This window comes from Gymnodraco acuticeps, unplaced genomic scaffold, assembly GCF_902827175.1.
Source record: "Gymnodraco acuticeps unplaced genomic scaffold, fGymAcu1.1, whole genome shotgun sequence".
NCBI classification, from domain to species: domain Eukaryota; kingdom Metazoa; phylum Chordata; class Actinopteri; order Perciformes; family Bathydraconidae; genus Gymnodraco; species Gymnodraco acuticeps.
Genome location: NW_022990441.1, coordinates 767,884 through 789,285, shown reverse-complemented (window position 1 = coordinate 789,285; position 21,402 = coordinate 767,884). Strand labels below are relative to the sequence as shown.

Genomic DNA, 21,402 nt, shown 5'->3' with positions numbered 1-21,402 from the left:
AATACCATTGGTTAGCTACAATATGACGTCTATTTGTTATGTAACCTACTTCATATTCACCTTTTGAAACATCTGCTGACTGACGCACATATTGCACACACACTCCTCTTTCTCCTTCATTTTTCACATGCCTAATGTTTTTGCATATGTGTGTATGTGTGCGTATCTCTCTGTCTCCCTCTCCCTGTCTGTCCTCCTCTCCCTGTCTGTCCTCTACACACACATACTCACACAAACTCTGTATCAGTCCGTAGTGGGCGGAGGCCTCAGAATGACCTCTCCAGCTGGCACACTGTGTTCCAGTATTGTCACTATAGCCTTGCATTTAAAGCCGTATCACAGATTATCACATTTGACCCGCCTCTCAGAATTTAGGCTGTCAGTACCGCAAACTGCGCCATCTACACACACACCACACACACACCACACACACACACACACACACACACACACACACACACACACACACACACACACACACACACACACACACACACACACACCACACCACACACACACACACACACACACACCACACACACACACACCACACACACACACAACCAAATTAGGATCTGTTTTTTGATGGGAGAAATTGATATTGTTCACTCGATGATTAGCAGAACTCAACAGTTTTATGTTAACAATGTAAAATGTCTTATATGACACAAACAATATCAAATGAAATTGATGAAAGTAATCATTAGATCGATAAATGGTTCATTTGTTGGTTTTTCTAAACTTTTAGTTTCCACAAGACATATAGTCTTACAGAAATACCTTTTTCAGAGCAGATATCTTGTCTCATAAAGCCAAGGATTTACGAATAAAATGAACACAATGAGCCTTTTCTCTATTCAGGTGTCCTAGTAAACCATGAGAGTCGAACAGCATGCCACATTATTAGAATCCTGAAACTGTAGCAGCTACATATTATCATTAACTTGATTATTTACACCTGTGTTCTTTCTGCTATGACATAAAAAAAAAATGTCTCTCAAGATGGTGTGGAGTCAGGAATCAATAATAATTGCAAGTACAATATTGTTGCCTAAATGCACTCACAAATACACATATTCTCGTCTCATATCCTCACTTCTTCTTGCAGACACAGACTGTTCAGGAGGCTCTCCAGCGAACTCTACCATTTCTACAGACAACAAGAAATCCGGTAAGGCTCTCCTCGCTTGCTGTCAGTCTCTCTTCCTGGTTTTCTTTCTAACTAACTCCCCCTCCTCAACCCATCAATCTTCAGTAGACACTCTCTGTCTACCTGCTGCCTGTTCTTGTGTCCTGAGAATACATTTTTACTCCTCCTTTGCCCTTACTTTTCTGCTTCTGCCTGTCTTTCTGTCACACACCTGTTCAGTTACTGTGAACAAAATCAACCATAAGCAAATCATATCTCTTCTGTTGGAAGAACATATAGTAACGGCGCAAAGGTTAGAAATGAAGTGTGTGACTAGAGGGTCTCTGGTCTAATTCCAGACTGCGACAAATCTGTGTGGGAAGTACAGAGCATCACTTCCTCTCTTATTACTTCTGTGGGGGGTGACCTGAGCTAATTTCCCTGTCCAGCTTTTTCTATGGATCTGCTCAACGACAAACACATTTTAAACCTACACAGGCTAATTCAAGTGTCAGATTACCCAAATCATAATCATTTATATTTCACATAACCATAACGGTATCTATCCATGAGTTTTCCCACCACCCTCACCAAATGGATTTTATTTCAAATGTGTATTTTGTTTGAAAATCTCCCTGTACAGGTACATAGCTTTAGAAATGTTCAGCTGCAATTACAGAAAAAAGCTCAAGTCATGTTAACCTTTCAGAATAACCCAGACATGTCAAGAGTTGTTTTTACTGAACAAATAAACCTAAATAACTGGTGACAGCACAGTTTGTGGTAAATTAAATTAAAGTGGTAAACAATCCAATGTCTTCTGGCACAAAAACACGCAAAAGAGCGCCCCTGATGGATGTTTATTAGCTTCTCATTACTTTATTAAACCTTATATTTGGTGATCTCATGGCTAATACCCTCAGGGTGTTTGTGTTGGTCTTTGACAGGTGTCAGGAAGTTGGCAGTGAGGAGAGACGGAAAGAGAGGAGAGATGAGAAGTGCCCATTCTTAGAAAATTCAGGTTCGGAAGAAGATGTCCTACAAATCCTGCAGTACATGGCCACCATACTGGGTAAGTAGTGCAATAGAGGAACATGTGCATGTCTTATTGTGAGCTTGACATTGAGACTTAATGCATGTGTGTGTGTTTGGCATCCTCTGCAAATAAGTAGATTTGGTAATGAGTGTGTGTACATATTTTGTATATCGTTTTCATCCCTTTGTAACTGTGTTCTTTTTAGTTGTGTTGCTTTGGATGGATTTTACTGTGTTGTATTTATCACATGCCAAGACACATAGACAATGCTTCCTTTCTTTCCCCCCCATGCACATCCTTCAGTATTAGTATGGTGTTTGTGATTGGGGGGGGGGGGGGGGTGTGCACACCTACACACCTACACAATTAAACAGAGCCATCCCCAAAAGGCACAACCTCTAAAACACACAGTAGACCTTTTATATTAAATAGGGAAATACAGAAAAAAATGTCCACAGTATCCTGGCCAAGGCAGTGCACATGCAGACACAAATACACAGCTATTTACATATGCAAAAACACACACACTGTGACTCACTGTAAAGGCTTACACAGTCTCTAAGGCCTCCCATGAAAAAAAACGAAAAACACACACACACACACACACACACACACACACACACACACACACACACACACACACACACACACACACACACACACACACTGTCCTGCTGAGTCACTTAGTACATTTCTGTCCTCCCTCTCTATTCTCCCTGGCTCTTGTCTACAGTATTTACCTCCTTCTAGTCCTCCAAACTCCATCTCTGTCCCCATATTGCAGAGTTGCCACCACTGTGTGCATTAACTATACACTACTGTTTGTTAATACCTCTGTCCTTGAGTCATCTTCTTATCTGTCTTTATCTGTCTCTTTTGTCAGCTCTCCGCCATGCTTGCAGTCTATGTGTAGTTATAGCACCTGTTTGGCTGCAACTTGGTACACAATGTTTATCTGATACAGCCCTCCATGTGCGTTAGATCAGTCCTCACTATTTGCAGTTTATCTATTTATCAATCATGTGAGTCATGGGGGCAGAAGGCTAAGCAAGAAATACAGAAATCCAGTATTTCTCTCCGGTCTTCCGTCTCTTCCCCTGGGATTCTGAGGTGTTCCCTGGCTAGATGCGATATCTAATCCCTGCAGAATCTTATCGATCTGCCGGGGCTTGCCCTCCCACTTTGATGTGCCTGAAATACATCCACATGGAGGCGTGAAAGGAGGCCTCGCTGCCAATAATGCCGTCTGTGCCCAAACCACCTCATCTGACTCTGAGAATTAGCTTTTTCTCCTAAAGGTTGAGTCATAGCAGGCACAGACACATTCTTAAATTCCCGTTTGACCTCTCTCTACACACTGTGTCATGATAAACTGATCTGATTTCATGAGTTCAGTTTTTAAAATGTACTCTACACATAATGTGTCTTTTAGCTGGTGAAGTGACATTTTAGAGGAGCAGTGAGCTTTTTACAGGGTTTGGCCCTTTGGTCACTGCGACACAAACTAATCACATTAACACACATGCAGATTTGTGTATGTCAAAGTCATTTTTGATGTGTCTAAGTTGAAAATGTTACCATAAATGATCTGATAACGTTTAACAAATGTTGTCTTCAGTATCATTGTCACTCCTTTGCAGTTATTTTTTTATAAGCCTATATGGTTGTTCCCTTTTATGTCCTTATTCATTATTTCTTTGAATGAAGTAAACAATTTTTGGCACATTTTGGGATTTTTATATTTGTGATATCAGGTTTTGTTTATTCCAAATGTCAATTTTAATTTAGCTTTAATCCTTTAATCCTATTTCTTTCTCATTATTCAGTTAGTAGGCATGTGACATGATTATTTTATCTTATCAATATTCATTATTTTAGCAACGCTTTGATGTTTGTTTACTCTTAACACTGTTCTGTGTTTGATAAGCTCACAATTAATATGCTGAATTTAAATTGTTGTCAAAACATATAATTGAGCACAGGCAGCTCTTACTCAAAACTATTATACACACTCAGTGGAGATTTCTGCATCTTACAATGATACTGAAACACAGTGACCCAAGATGCAATTCTGCCTGCTGCTTAATGACATGTCAAGCACATTTCTCATGTCCATTTGCAGGTATTTGAGTGTAGTTATCTGGATGTGTGTATGGAGGCATGTTAGGTGTATTGTTGATAGTTTGTGTGTGTATTCTGTATTATTTGTGGATAGTTTGTCTGTGTATTCTGTAATGCTGACATTGTGTTTTCCTTCTGTCGCAGGCATACCATTCTGTGAGCTGCGAGAGCATTTCGGAGAGGAGTTCTTTGGCCTCTGCTTTGAAGAAAATGAACGAGTGCTTCGGGCTGTAGGCGGCAACCTCCAGGACTTCTTCAACGGCTTTGATGCCATCTTGGAACACATCCGCACCTCCACGGGTCGCCGGGCCTCATCTGAGAGCCCTTCTTTCCAGTGCAAGGACCCCTATGAGGAGGAGACAGGGAGAAGACAATTGGACAAAGTTGGAGAGCGAGGAGAAACGGATGGAAGAGGGAAGGAGTTGCTTCTTCACTGTTTCAACCCGGGCCCTGTGGTTGGATTGGTCATGCCAGGGTTCATCAGAGCTGTTGCCAGGCGGATCTTTTATTCAGAAGTTGAGGTGGAAGAGGTGCCTCCTCTAACTCCCTTATTGCCCAATGAAGATACAGAACACACAGACGGTGACTCCACAACCCCAACCCCAACCCCAACCCGACTGTGTCCCCCACCGCCTCACCCTCGTCGTCCCCGTCCCCGTCCCCTCCCTCTCCTTTCCAAACCTCTGTTCCCACAGTTTGCTTGTCCTTCCAAATCCAGGAGACAAGCCCTCCTTCCCTCCCCTCCCTCCCAAATTCTGTGCCGGTGTGCACTAAACGCCCCCTAGTCCCACTCTCCACCAACCCCAGCGATCTGCGCATCGGCCTGGCCACGTTTTGCCGTGCCTTTCCGTTTCACCTCGTCCTGGGGCCTCGCATGGAGCTACTGCAGCTCGGAGAAGGATTGAGGAAACAGGCTCGCATTGAGCCGCACCGGTGCCACGCGTTCAGGGACTGTTTTGAGATTGTCTCACCCAAGATGGAGCCTTCGTTCAAGGGCATCCTGCTGAGGCTTGCATCCCCGTTTACCATCCGCACCAGGCCTGATATCACACAGTCTGGCACCAAGGAGAAGGTAATAATATCATAACAGATGACACTTTTACTCAAATCCTACTTTCTAACAACATATTATAGAGGATTATTGCAGTTTTAGTTAGTTGGTGACTGAATTTTTGTTTCCCAATGTAAATGTTAAGGCTGTTGGTATGTTGTTTTATATTTATCCAACAAAACTAACTCTATCACAGTCAAGTGCAGAACTTTTTGTACTGTGAAATATGTACAATAATCAACATCTCTCTTTAATTAAGACTTTAAATTGTTTGTTTTTGAAACAGGTGGAGCACAAGAAGGCCACACTTTCCTTTCATTTCCAGTTTGTTATATAATGTTTCTATCAGATTCAAGACAGAGTGTCTGGGTAATATAATTGATTTGCTCTAGTTCTTGGTCTTGTAGGCAGGGAAGCGTTGTTGTTGCATACTATTTGTTTGGGTTTACCTTCTTAAAAACAAAAAAAAGCAAAAAAGATAATTAGATTGTTGATGAAATTGTGTCCACACTGACTGTCTTTACTTGTCATTCCAACACATGCAGCACACCACACCACACCACACCACACCACACCACGGCCTTGGATGTTTTTGCATTGCAGGAATGAGTTTTAATGAGTTTTAATTTGCCAGACACAATCAATCAGTGTTGAATGCTATATCTAGTTCTTTATTAGTTGGATGGTCCCCGCAGGCTGCCAGTGTCAGTCCCAAACACCCCGATGCTAAATAGAATTGACAAGGCGAAGAAGGGTTCAGCCACAATGCGGTGATGTGTGTTTGTTTGCTTGTTTATAAATGGGTGAGGCTTAGGTAGCGCACATATGCGTATTATTGTATTGGAAAGTAAGTATGAAAGTGAGTATCCAACTCTAAGATACAAGCTAGTTTCTAATAGTTTTGGTTACAAATTGAAGCAAAAGGTACATGTACTGACACACTGATAGGGACATCGCACGGATGGTTCTGGTGAAATGGTGTTTGTATATTGCAGAACCACCTTCATACTCAAATGGAAATGCTAGTGGGTGTTGAGCTGTTGAGTGTTCATGTCCAGTATAAGCTGCTACACACTCTCCCCAGGACAAACAAACGAACAAAGCAAACAATCAATATATTAAAAGTCAGTTTATCGATATTTTTGAAGGGCATGTTTTGTTCCAATTGGATACATTCATGGAAATGTAGGAGTCCAAATGACACGGGCATATCAAATTGATTTGTATCAAAGAGTACTCCAATGCTTGCTAGCATTTTTGGATGCTAGTGCCAATGACAGCTTTCAGCCTTAAGTTAAAAACGGTTCCTCTCAGTTGTACTTTGTGGTTGTTGAGGCTTTTGAAGATTTGTTTAAATATCGCTGTTTTTCTACTTCTTGTGATCTTATGCCCCGGCCACATGAGGACGAAAACGGCCGTTTGCGTTACTGTTTAGTGTCATATAGACCATTCGGCCATACGAGGACGACCGAATACGGCACTAAACGACTGAGGAAACGATAACGGGTCCCAAGGTGGATAGAACGGCATACGCAACGCTCTGGGGGGTCCAACGGCTCCGTGTGTACGCCCTATACATGGCCGTATCTACCATTGAGGTCACCGAGGTCCGGACCTCGGTAATATTTTCCCAAGCTGTGTATAACAAAACTTGTGAAATAAAATTGCACTAACCGGCATTCTTTGTAGTACTTCCATTTACTGACCATGGGGGCGCTGCATAACTACGTAGCCTCTGTTAAAGCAAACAGAAGAAGACGATATGTATCAACCGTATCAACAAACCTCCGTAGCCCTGTACCGGAGCAGCGGAGGAGTGATGAGGTATCTTAAGATCTGAGTCCAGCGGGCTGCTTGTGTTTCTGCTCATCAGGACATCTTATGACCAGCAGATCCTGTGTGAACGCTCTACGTTAGTCAGTGGACGTCCGACAACATGCACACTAATTTATATTGCAGCTATAGGCTATACTTTGGTTTAAATTGCGTGAATAAACTAGCTAGAGAGCTAAAGTTAATTACGTTCATCCAATGTCAGAAGGATGACCTTTTAACAAACGTTGTAATGCTTTTCTTTCATTTCAATTTGAGTAAAACATTGAAGATATAACATTGTATTGTTTTCTTTTTACACTGACTCAGATATAATGAAAAGACTGTCAGTCGAAGCTCAGCTTTGGTGAGGAAGAGACAGGACAGGCAGAGAGAAAGAGAGAGAGAAAGTGATGGAAGTCAGGGAGGAACTGGAATCACACAAAAATAATGTGGCTTAATAAGCCCATCTATTTATCTATCTATGTATCTATAACAATAGTCTTCATTTACAATAGGCATAATTTTAAAACATACATAACTGTCATAATAACATACAATTGTATAAAACACAATTTCCTTACATCTTTGTTCTCTTTTGAGAATCAAACAAAACAGATTTAAATAAAAAAAAGAATGCAAACAAACGAGTGAAATTAACTAAATAGCTGAATTGCTTTTAATTCACTGGCAGGAGCGACAAGTGAGGAGGAACAAAAAGTGAACAACGAGGGAGAGATTGAACAAAGAGAAAGAGTAGAGGACAGAGAGAGTAATGAACAGGAAGAAGACAGAGAGAATAAAGAAGATGGAAGAGAGGCTGCAGGTTATGGAAAGGAGAGAGACATGGAAAATGAATGTTGACAATGTGTTGTGATCATTTTAGCCTCTTCTGCATGTCCAGATCATTAATAGTAACAATCAACTGATTCTTATGTATTACACTTTAAAAATAATTTATGCTGACATTGTCAGCCCACTGACATGGGTTGAAATCAATATATTATCCAATTTGTGACCCCACACAGGACTTAAAAAGCACCTAACTAGATCATAAAAATCTCGGGGGGTAACCCGCGAACCCCCCTAGCATGTTTGGACCTCGGTATTTAGGAAATCCTGGATACAGCCCTGGCCCTATACGATCATTTTATGTTAATGATGAGGCAATAGCCCCACCTCTCCCCACCTCTGCTGCTCACCCCAGCGTCAAAGTAAACTGCACACTGAATTCAGATTATTTATCTTTCTCTCAATATGGACATAAACGCGAGTGAAGTCTAATCTGACAGGACGGAGACACGCAGCTCTGCTCACCTGCAGCTCCTCCCGCTGTGATGCGGCAGTGAACGGAGTAAAACACACACTTCAAGTCAGATCATCACCCTTAGCTATTTTATTTATTACCTCTCAAACTACCTAAACTAGTTATAAATATGTTTATTTTTTACTGTCGGCCGAGTCACTCATTACTGGATCAGCTGCTGCATGAAACAGACACTGGCGCGCTGTCCGAAGAGAGGGAGGAAAAAGAGAGGCTCCGTGTATTTTATTATTATAATATATAGATTCGTTATTCATTTGTTTTAAAGCTCAATAAATAACAAAGAAGACCTTTGACCGGCACTTTTATAATTTTGTCGGAAGATTTAAACTTTAATACACGTTGACTGGCGAAAAACTCTGCCCGGATCCCTCGGCCCCCACCGCGGAGAATAAACAGAAGGGCAACCATGACAACCATGCTTCTTCGCTGCTTTTGTGGAGGAAGTTACAGCGCCACGTACAGGCTCCTGCATATGTACTGCAGCTTCTCCAGCGGTTGGAGCTAAACGGAGCGGTCTCGTGTGGGCAGACACTATCCGGATAACTATTGCGTGTGGACGGAAGCTTGTTTGCGATTGCGTTTGCGTTAATCCTATGCGTTTAGCCGTTTTCGTCCTCGTGTGGCCGGGGTCTTAGTGGTGTCTTGTCTAGCTGGAGGCTGATTGTGTGAGATGAGATAAGGATTTAACCCTGTTTTGTCTGCTCTGGTAGGCAAAGCATCAATATGAGGCACAAGGCGGGTGACTATAAGTGAAATATGAATTGGAGGGTATGAAGGTAAATCATTATTCTTTACTCGTCTCATATTTTTTTAACATCTGTGCCATTTCACATTGGTGTGAAACTGGCCCAACGAATGGAGAGAATATTTCTGAACGTCATGTAGTTTTATACAGAGTGATACAATGGGAATAAACTGCACCACAGATCTGCAGCCAAAGGCAGATGGTGCAGTTAAAAGTCTTGTCCTGTGTCAAGTTTTCCTCTCATAGCCATGTTTGCACTAGTGTCTTCATTGGCACATACATATATCCCACTTACAAATTCACATGGCACACAAACAAGGTAGAACACATTTCTAAACAACCCTCATACAAGTATTATTTTCACATCTTGTAAAGTATTTTTTTAGTTTGTTGCCAGATGCAGGATGATAGGAGGGTTTAATTTCAATTCATATCATTTCAATGCCTTAGAGAGTTGTCTATGTCCAGGATTATAGAGGGCAAAACATCTTTGAGAATTATTCACAGTTGTTAATATAGTAAAAGTGGTAGTAGGCAAGGCAAGGCAAGGCAAGGCAAGGCAAGTTTATTTATATAGCACTTTTCAACACAAGGCAATTCAAAGTGCTTTACAAAAAATGAAAGAGATTAAGAAAATGGCATTTAAAATCAGTCATTAAAAAGAAAAGCTAATAAAATAAACATTAAAAGAAAAAATACATGGATAAAAGTTACAGTGCAGTCAATTAAACATTAAAAGAAAAAAGTACATGGATAAAAGTTACAGTGCAGTCTAAGATATGAATAGTTCAATTAAAAGCAGCGACAAAAAGAAAAGTCTTCAGCCTGGATTTAAAAGTAGTCAGAGTTGCAGCGGACCTGCAGGTTTCTGGGAGTTTGTTCCAGATATTTGGAGCATAATAACTGAACGCTGCTTTACCATGTTTAGTTCTGACTCTGGGGACAGAAAGCTGACCAGTCCCTGAAGACCTGAGAGACCTGGATGGTTCATAATTTAGCAGGAGGTCAGAAATGTATTTTGGGCCTAAACCATTCAGTGCTTTATAAACCAGCAGCAGTATTTTGAAATCTATTCTTTGACACACAGGAAGCCAGTGTAAAGACTTCAGAACTGGAGTGATGTGATCCACTTTCTTAGTGTTAGTGAGGACTCGAGCAGCAGCGTTCTGAATCAGCTGCAGCTTTCTAATAGATTTTTTAGTGAGACCTGTGAAGACACCATTGCAGTAGTCGAGTCTACTGAAAATAAAAGCATGGACAAGTTTTTCCAAATCCTGCTGTGACATTAGTCTTTTAATCCTAGATATATTCTTTAGGTGATAGTAGGCTGATTTAGTAATTGTTTTAATGTGACTGTTGAAACTCAAATCAGAGTCCATGACTACACCTAGATTTCTGGCTTTATCTGTTGTTTTGAACATTGCAGACTGAAGCTCAGCGCTAACTTTTATACGTTCTGACTTGGCTCCAAAAACCATCACCTCAGTTTTATCTTTGTTTAATTGGAGAAAGTTCTGACACATCCAGTCATTGATTTGTTCAATGCACTTACTGTTTGAATTGGAGCATAGTTTCCTGGTGAAATTGTTACGTAAATTTGTGTGTCATCTGCATAGCTATGGTAACTTATTTTGTTGTTCTTCATTATCTGAGCCAGTGGTAGCATGTAGATGTTAAAGAGAAGAGGCCCCAAGATGGAGCCTTGAGGAACCCCACATGTCATATTTGTCAATTCTATTTACCTATAGAAACAAAGTTGTTTCTGTCCTTTAAGTAGGATTCAAACCAATTCAGAACTGTTTCCGAAAGTCCCACCCAGTTTTCCAGTCGGTCTAGTAATATGCTGTGGTCAACAGTGTCAAACGCAGCACTGAGATCTAATAATACTAACACTGAAGTTCTGCCACTGTCTGTGTTTAAGTGGATGTCATTAAAGACCTTTACAAGAGCAGTCTCAGTGCTGTGGTTTGGACGAAAGCCTGATTGGAACACATCGAAACAGTTATTTAAATGCAAGAAATTACTCAACTGTTGAAAAACAACTTTTTCAATGATTTTACCTAGAAATGGCAGGTTTGATATGGGCCTGTAATTGTTCATTACTGAAGCATCTAGATTATTCTTTTTTAAGAGCGGTTTAATGACTGCAGTTTTCAGGGCCTGTGGAAAAATACCTGAGTGAAGAGATTTGTTTACTATATGAAGTAGATCTGAGGCCATGCAAGGCAAAACATCTTTGAAAAATCCTGTTTGAATAATAGTAGGTGTGTAAAAGCTGAACATGTCTGTGCCACAAAAGTGAATCCCTTATTGTGGCTCTTCTCATAAAAGTAGTTTGTACTGCAGTATGAAGGCTATAGTGTTTTAACTTTATGTACACAGAGATCTAATTGGATAATTTCGGTTTTGCATTGGGCAAATGAACCAATCCCGGGATTTAGTGCATTTTATCCGAACATATTACTAATCAAACCGAAATGTGTGCGTATACCAGGGGTGTCAAACTCAATTTCATTCATTCATTAGCATTATGGTTGCACTCAAAGGGCCGGTTGTAACTATATAAATATACATATATAAATACATAATATATATGAAATAATGTATTATATTATATTATTGCCTCTGCATTGGATTTTTATTGGATAGGATAATAACTTGTAGCATGTAACCGTATAATAACTGTATTATATTCTTTGCAAGCTCTTGCGGGCCACATAAAATGAAGTTGCGGGCCGGATTTGGCCCCTGGCCCTTGAGTTTGACACCCCTGGCGTATACGATGCCCACAGTCATCAAGCCCTCGAAAGTATCTGCAGGATTCCACTTTTCAGAGTCGAGCCTCGAGGATCATTAAAATACACTTTTTTTCTTCTCTCCCTCTTGTAAATTCAGACATTAATTATTTTAAACAGCGGTTTACATTTGTCAAAAATAGAATTCTTAAAACAGTGATTTATTCTTTCCTCGATTATAGCTGCTTTGTTCAGCACTGTTAGCAATACACTTGAATAAAGTCACAGGGATATGATCACTCACAAATCCCAATGTCAGTAAATACAGGTTATGATGAAAAACTATCATGAAATTATAAATAAAATATATTAAAAATCACAAATTAATAACATCAACACAGAACATATATGGTCACAACTTTTATTTTGTATTTGCGTTTGGATTCATCAATAATATCAACTGCATCACTGTTGTCTCAATAATCAGAATATAATGTGTTTGTGGCTATTAACACTTTAGAATCATAAAAAAAGATAATGTATTTACCTTTGACTATTGATTTAAAGTTTTGGACATGCAAATACATTACTGACAGGAAGTTTAATCAGCCGATTGTACTTGAGCTCAAGCTGAAGTATCCCTGTTCTGGTTCTGTGTGGTGGACTTATAATCTTTCTCATCTCTCCATCCACAGTTGTTGAACCGAGCTACTTTATCCTATTCTTGCTGTTTTCAGTTATTTGCGGCAACTGCCCTTTCTTTTCTCTCTCAGACCTGGCATTGTTGAAGTTTAAGTCCGCCTCCAAGCTCCAAAACGTTCAACGTGGCAGATTTGTGTTGCATTTATGGAGCAGCAGGGCTTTTTTTTTTACGTATGCCATATGAGTCTTTTGTCACCTGGTCAGCAAAGTAGAACAAAGGGAGAGAAAAAGAGAAGGATGCGCTGACCTTTTCACGACAAAGGGCAGCAAGAGAAGGCGACAGGCCAAGGTAAAGGGGCCACAAAAGAGCACTCCACTTCACTGCACCGTGTGTGTGTTTGAATGGCCTCTAGTGGGTTTTCAGTTTGACTTCTCTCCTGTCTTTGCCCAGGGACATGGGTTGTACAAAAGACATCCAGAGAAAGACCTACTGAAAAGGTCAAGTCGCAACTCTCTCTGTCTCTCCATTTAATGTGAGCACTGTGGTCAGCATACAGGAGTGAACACAGGTTGCAGTGTCAAACAAAGGTTAGACTTGCCTATAGTTGGATTGGCTAGACTATGTTGTTGCAATTTTTAGCATAATGCCTCGGAGTTTTAAAATGCATTTCTTAAAGTAAATGCATGCAAAAAGAACAGGATGAATAAGACAGATAATTCATGCATCACAACACCTGCCCCCACTGTAGTGGTGCTGTTGCTGTGAACATCCAAACGTTCCCAGACTCTCTGGGTCAAAGAGTCAACAGCGAAGTTAGGAGGAGTCATTTTCTTGTTATGTCCTGAATGTCTAAGTCTAAGATAACAGTATTTGTGCTGCAACCTAACCCAGCAGCTGTCTTAGCCTTAGCCAATACTTAGCAGTAGCTCAACAAAATGACATTTCCTGCTCTTTTCTCTGACATTTGTACCTGATGTAGTGTAGTTAAAGGGGGAGGTTGAGGACAATTGGTCAAGGCTAAGGAGTACCAGCTCAAGAAACCATCAGGATGTTCAAATGTGCAATGTCATACTTGTTATTCTACAAATGCTTCTGTATTTGTAGGGGCTGGTGAATGAGGTTTGTTTGATTGTGCATGTGTGCACCTGCGTGTCGGAGTACAAAGATAATCTTGACATTTAGCACCACCTTTGATCTGTTTCTAGATAAATCACTGCTGTGGTTTGTTTGTTCACTCGAAATGGCTTTGAAAATCACTGCCCTCTTTGTCTTCTCTTGATACATTTAAATAAAAAAAGGGTAAATGAAAATACAAAGGTATCAGAAGATTGCTTTTTACTATGAAACAAAAAACATATTGTCTTCATTTTGTTGCATTTCAATCTATCATCTCCAGTAATATTATTTTTGCATTAAAGGGAAAAGGAATCTATTTCTACTTCACGTAAAGCAGACTTTTTCTCAATTAACTGCATTTTAAAAAATACCTGTTTTAATTGTGGGCCGCCTTATTGTGTGTGACTTAATGGTTTCAGCGTAACGTGACTCAACCAGTCATATAAACAGATTAACTGTACCCAGTTGCGTTTAAACATTTGGCAGTCTTCACTTTTTTCCATTGCTTGCACAGATACTGCAATATGACAATTGCTGAGACTCAAAACTCCCTTTTAATATGAGTACAAAATCCATATTCTTCACAGGTTTCATCAAAAAAATGAAATAAGCGTATACAATGTTTACATTCTCTGTGTGTGTTTGTTTTACTGAGAAAACAGGGGATGGCACACGTAGCCAGGGTCTGACAAGATAAGAGCAGTGTGTGTGGGTGTGTGTGTGGGTGTGTTGGTGTGCGGGTGTGCGTGTGGGTGGGTTGTGTGTGGGTGTGTGTGTGTGGTGTGTGTGTGTGTGTGTGTGGTGTGTGTGTGTGCGTGCGTGTGTCTGTGTGTGTGTGTGTGTGTGTGTGGTGTGTGTGTGTGTGTGTGTGTGTGTGAGAGAGAGAGAGAGGCTAACTCATTGACTCTTATGGCGCTTTTCCATTAAGATGCTCGATGCTTGTTCATGCAAATGAGAGTGTGTTGACCTGCCACAGTCTGCTCACAAAAGTCAATCCATTAGCTGTCCGTTTTCCCCTTTCTCTTTCCTTCTCTCCATCTCTCTCTCGCTTACCTCAAGTCTAGTGCGTTTCGTTTTTCTCTCCTGTCTCCCTCTCTCCTTAGTCTCCCTTTCTTTCTGCCTCTTTTTCCACCTGTGGCCCTTTCAGCTGTTTTTGATCCTTTCCCCTTCGTTCTCTCATTTTCATCGAACTACAATGGCGATAGCAACCTGTACATTTGGATAGATATTGTGTAGAATTAAAAAAACACAATCTGCGCCTTGCTATCATTGGACATAACAATATTTAAATACAATTGTCCTGTATAATACATAACTAAATCACGCATTAAGACAAAAAGCAAAAATATGCACACAGGGTAAATATGAGTCAGGTGGCAGAAAAATGCAAGTGACACAGCTTTTGATCAATGAATATTATATTGGTTCGTAATTGGGAGGCGAGGAAACACTTGCTATAATAGCAAACATACACTCCAAGAACAATTTATTATTTACAAAACAATGTGAAAGTAAAATAAAAGATAGCTGTTATACAGTTGGAAATAACCTAATTTGCCAAATAAATATTTGTTGCCATTTGATTACCTTCAAACCAAATAACAATTGGCTTAGATAGGAAACCGGGGGTGCCTGCTTTTGGTAAACAGTCTAAGATGTTGTCAATTATTGAAGCAGCTATGCACTGATAGCTGTGGAGATTTTTAATACGATTCAGAAGATTAGTCTTGTACAATTGAACGTTTATGTTTTGATCTTAAATGTGCATTTGATTATTGGTTTTGTGCAGAAAAATATAGTCTTACAAGTTACAAGTGTAATAGGGAAGGAATAATTCTGCTCACTGGGTATCTTCCAAGGCAGCTAATACAAGAGTAAATTAAAAGATTATTCACATTTTGATGTTGATTTTTCTGATGTAACCAATCTGTAAAAAACACAATGTTTTTTAACAGATTTCAGCTCCTTAAAATCTGTTTCCATGCCCTGATATATCGGATTATAAACATCTTGGCAACCATAGCTTATCTGAATTCTCAGAATGAACTAAATGTCCCTGTAATGACAATGCAGTGACCTTCAACAAGGGCTCAGAGCAAATGTGCAACACGCCACAAAGAACAATCATTACTACAAACGGTGTCGGACAAAACATACCGGCCTTTTCTTACAATTTGCTGAGTTTTTATCAGCTAGAATTGAAATAAATGATATACCTTCTTTCTGCATCCCTAAAGGGATATAAGCATGCCTTTTTGCTTCTCCTTTCCGACTAATTTCATTGTGATTCTACTGTCTTCACCATTACTGTTCCCTTTTCCAGTGTTAGTCTTTGATCTATCAGTCCAGCTATTTCTCCAATGCTATTAATTATCATTATCATGTTTTTATTTAGCCTTCCCCCCTCACTTTCTATATCCATCCATCTCCCTCCCCCGTCTTTCTGTGTTGCTTTCTTTCCTAACCACCATGTTCATTTTGCCCTTCCTTCCTCCTTCGTTCCCCTCACCTCCTCTTCTTCTGTGCTGTGATAACAGAGATGCAGGCAGAAGGAGAGGAGAGTGCTGAGTTAAACACAGACGCACAACTAGGCCAACACAACTGCCTCCAGGGATGTGTGTGTATATGTATGTGTGTGTGTGTGTGTGTGTGTGTGTGTGTGTGTGTGTGTGTGTGTCCATGTTTATTCGTATCTGTGCATCAGTTTGTTTGAGAGATTGTGACTGAGTAAGACAGAAAATGAGAGTGACAGAACAACATGGACAGACAGAGAGAGACATCTGATAAGACCCTCCTATAAGTATATCTATTGTCCATGATTAAAAAAAACAAACAGTTGTTTTTAACCTTCATTATGTAACCAGAAAAACTCAATGAAACAGTTCCAGAACAAGTAAAAAGTTACTGGTCGTGATGCTGCAATGCAGGGCTACCCACATTCAGGCATTCAGGGTGCATGTGTGTCAGGACACGGACTGAGTCTAGATTTCAAAGTGACCTTTTTTTAAGGTTAATTTAATCAAGAATTGTCCCAGCTGGTGCTTGTAAGGCTGTCTGAATTGCAGATGCCGTTGCTTGAAGTAATCTGAATTGTAAAAAATCAATTCAATACGTTTAACTGTTTCAGTGTCATTTCAAAAAATGTCACGTGTATTTTGCCATCAGGTAAACACACTGAATATACATCTCTCAGATACATCCTTCCTGTAAATTAGTTGCAATCTATTTTCAACAATCTACATTGCCATCATCTTAAAGCATAACAAACTCTTTCAACGCAACACTAAATTGTTTTTTATAATAGCTGAAATTATTATTTAATGGTGGAGGGATGTTGGGGGGATTGCATAAGTGTACATATGTATTAAAATGTATGGAATGGACGATGTTCATCAGCCCAACCCCAAATCACATGACTGTTTCTTAAACTCACATTGGACAATATGGCTACTGCTGTATTTGTGTGGCAGCATGTGCAGATGTTTGGCCTACAGTAGGCAAAGCTGCTACAGTAAGAACAGTGAAAGCTACACTACTAAATGTGTGTGTGTGTTTGTTTTGAGTATGTCAATCATAGTAACTGGATCACATTGTGTTGTGTTGCAGAGGATGGTGTGTCTTGATCTTGGACCCTGTGGATTGTAGGCTGCATATGTGCATGTATGTTTGGATGTGTGTTGTTTATATGTATGAATGGCAGTGTTTCTGAAAAACAGACAGGGCAGATGCAGTACGTGTGTGTCCCTTTTGGATGTATTCTGGTTGTGTGTGTATGTGTGTGTGTAGATGTAGACTGTATGTATTATGCAGACCTAAGAGAGCCTGGTGCTATAAATAAAACAGGGCTGCAGTGTGCTCACTGGCGGAATAATCTATCTGACACTATGGAGAAAGAGAGAGAGAGGTAGAAGTTATTGTAGAGACCAAGAGAAGAGCAGAGAGGGAGGGAGGGACGAGCAGAAATAGAAGACAGGTGAAGATGCAGAGAAATACAGAATGGGAAGAAACAGGGCCAATGTTTAAGCAGGTAAACAGGGAAGTAGTGCCAAGGGAGAAATCAAAATGTGGCTTATCTACAGGGTTTCTTGTTTTTATACTCCTCACCTGTGTTAAGGACATTCTGCAGGACCTGCACATATTTGTCATAATGTTCAAGTGCTCGTGAGCAAAATGTCAAGAAGCTAGTAAAACCAATTGTTCAGGCCTTTTCACAGAAATATCTGTAATTACATGACATGTTTGCTCATTGATTTGTGTTGTAAGTGCTCAAATACTTAAACACATAACATTTGATAATAGAGCAGCATTTGTTGTTCAAGGATATATAGACAAGCTGTTGAGGATTTAGTTATGACACAGGCTGGATAGACTATGTGGGTCAAACCAGTGACATTATGATGATGACGGGATTGTCCGCTTAGTAACTAGGTCACCAGTTTACGCAGTTTCTTTCCATAAAGTTCAATATACTACATGTATATTTTGCCTTGCCAAATGAAATTGACTGGCAACTAACTGTTATCTGCTATTGCTTTAGTTATAATCTATGGTATGTACGAGCAAAACATGGTATGCGTGTATAAATGTACATGTATGTGTGCAGGCATGTATGCATAGAAAGCCATTCATTGATTGATGGATTATCTTCAGTATTCTTGTTAATGCATTTCTAAATGTAAAGTCGCTGCCACAATGTGACATTGAGATGTTTCCATGGACTTGCAAAGGTGCAGGAAGGTGGGAAATTATGACATAATAACTTAGATAATTATTCAAGAGGTAAAGTCTCTGTCAGGCAGCATTAATGAACAAAGCCATCCTGCTTGATTACCCCTTTTATGTCGACCTTCATGTAAAGGGCAGTTACTGGACTAGTGCCAATTCAGGAAATCATATTTTGTCAATTAGTGTCCTGGGTTGGAGCACATTGGTTCGAGGAAAAACAGTATCAGCTGGATTTGACGTCCATTGTAACGGGAGGACATCATTTCCTAATCTCACAATATGTCCTCTCCTGTGGCTCTGTACATATCATCAGGATTTTTTTAGTTTTCACCTTCTCTAACTGAATACCTATAAAAAAGCTTTAAAAAAACACTTGTCAAACGTCCTAACTTTCTTAAAACACCTTTTCTTACCCATTGCTTTGCCCTCCAGGTCATGGAGTTGAAGGGTCAAATGATCCATTTGCCCGAGTCCAGCTCCATGATGTTTCTGGGCTCGCCACGTGTCGACAAGTTGGAGGAGCTGATGGGCAGGGGTCTCCACTTGTCAGATATCCCCATCCATGATGCCACACGAGACGTTATCCTGGTGGGGGAGCAGGCCAAGGCCCAGGATGGCCTAAAGAAGAGGATGGACAAACTGAAGGTAAAGTGGTTGTTACTAGTAAACACTGGGTCCATTCTTATTCACAGTGCCACTGAGAAAACGTTGACTTTATTAAAAAATAGGCTTTTATTTGTGGCTTCTTGTTGTAAAACAATGACCTAAACAGGACCCACCTGCTTAAATTCGTTTAAAATGTTCTAATCTTCTAATTTACAAAAAGCAGGTGTTAGCTTTACAGCACAGATAGTAGTAGGGGCTTTGATTCCCACTAATCCTTACTAGCTTCTAATAGGCAACAACATACACTATTTATAATATTGTTTGCTATTAAGAAGATTTCTTGACTTGACTATTTGGCAACCAATCAACATGAGTAATGACAACCATTGATCTTGATCCTTGAGATAGTGAAAATACATAAAATATTCAGTATGTTGTTTGAGTCTGTGTTTCTGTTTCCCATCATGATGGCTGCGAGACAACTCACTGAAACATGTTAAATCCAGTGTCTCTGCTGACTGACTCATTCATATTGGTTCGGAGAGAGCTGCTCCTGGGACTTGCTCTTATAATTTGCTTTCAAAGTACCCTTGAGAAAGTCTCGAGTCTTGACCCAATCTTTGAATCTGCTCGCTGCAATACTCTCTCTGCATCTACTCCCCTAGGCCACTGTTATAAATAGCTAAATCTTGGTTGACTTGCCTGCTTGAACAATGGTTCAGCAATGCATCAGACAGATTTAGCATTCACAAGATCGCCCACGGACACAATTACACATATGCAGATTCACACAATCAAAAATAAATCAAATCAATACACAAATAAATGTACATGCACCAGCAGTTTTAATTTGGTGCAGTACTCCCACATCCCCTTCCTTATCCTTAGAGCCTTTATCAAAGCAAAGCACACAGAACAAAACCTTATCTCCTTATCTGCTTCTCTCCTCACAGGCCACGTTAGAGAAGACTCACCAGGCACTGGAGGAGGAAAAGAGGAGAACCGTGGATCTCCTTTATTCCATATTTCCGGGTGATGTGGCACAGAAACTGTGGCAGGGTCAGCCGGTGCCAGCACGCAAATTTGATGATGTGACCATGCTGTTCTCAGACATCGTGGGATTTACTGCCGTGTGTGCCCAGTGTACACCTATGCAGGTCATCTCAATGCTGAATGAGCTTTACACACGCTTCGACTACCAGTGTGGCATTCTGGATGTTTATAAGGTCAGTAGACAGAAATATCCATAATATCTTCTTTATATGATATAGGAATACCTAAGGGATAGGATGCTGGGACATTTGTTGAAACTGTAAAAGTGGGATAACAGAAAAATAATGTTATTGTGCAGAATCAGGTCATAATAAAACAATTAAAACTTCTTGAATGTCTCTCAGGAAATAGAGGCCACATTTACAGGCTCTTTAAAGGTTTACCAGTTGTATCTAAGGCTAACCCTTTAGCATGTGTCATTACCTGTGTGAACATGATATATTTGTGTGTCGACAAGTGTATACTCTACATGTTGGGTGGTGGTGGTCTAATGGATAGTGAGGTGGGCTGAAGATCGGAAGGTTGTGAGTTCAAATCCCGCCAGGAACACCAGTGAGTAAGGCACTTAGCCCTTAGTTACTCCAGGGAGAATGTCCTTGTAATCGGTAATTGTAAGTCGCTTTGGATAAAAGCGTCAGCTAAATGAAATGTAATGTATGCAGTATTGATAGTGGTTATGCTTGTGTTATGGAAATGTAACCAATTAATGGCCAGTATGTTGGAGCCTAACACTCAGGCCCAGTTACAGCCTTCACTCTCGTCAGCCATATTTCCTTCTTTTCATCCTCTCGTTCTATTTTCTGATCAGTATTTTTTCTTTTTTACTTGCCATCAACTTTACTCTATATCTCTTTATCCTCAGTCACTGTGATAACAACAAAAACATGCTTTTCCTCTTTGTTATTTCTCTTGTATCAGATGCCTAAAGGAGAAAGGAGAGGAGGGCAGATACAGAGAGGAAGGCAGACAGATAGGGTGTATGTAACAGGGTTTATGGTATAGCAACTGAGGAGTGAGTGTGTATTTGTAAAAGAGACGCAGGAACAGGAGGATATGCTGAGAAGATTGAGGCACACATATGTTGCCATTGTCATGGTTACTGTCGAAATGATTTAGCCCGTGGCCGTCCTAAATGAGAGCTGTTTGTCTCATCGTTTTTTTTCTTTCTCTCCTGCCTTTTCTCTTAAAGGATTTTGTAAACTGTCATGACTCATGACACCAAGCTCACTCTGCTCTGGAAATATGGCAACACATCTGTGAAAGAGACACTATTTGCTTGCTTTATCAACAAATGTCCTGTGAC

At 40.2% G+C, this 21,402-nt stretch overlaps 1 protein-coding gene across 1 annotated transcript in view; it reads left to right on the top strand.

The window, feature by feature from the left end:
* gucy1a2 (guanylate cyclase 1, soluble, alpha 2) overlaps positions 1–21,402 on the top strand; it is a 42,723-nt gene that overhangs the window by 7,076 nt on the left and 14,245 nt on the right. The window contains 7 exon segments of the mRNA XM_034225428.1: positions 1,109–1,144; positions 1,146–1,171; positions 2,077–2,201; positions 4,431–4,897; positions 4,900–5,358; positions 18,873–19,085; positions 20,000–20,272. Coding sequence (XP_034081319.1) covers positions 1,109–1,144; positions 1,146–1,171; positions 2,077–2,201; positions 4,431–4,897; positions 4,900–5,358; positions 18,873–19,085; positions 20,000–20,272 — 1,599 coding nt within the window.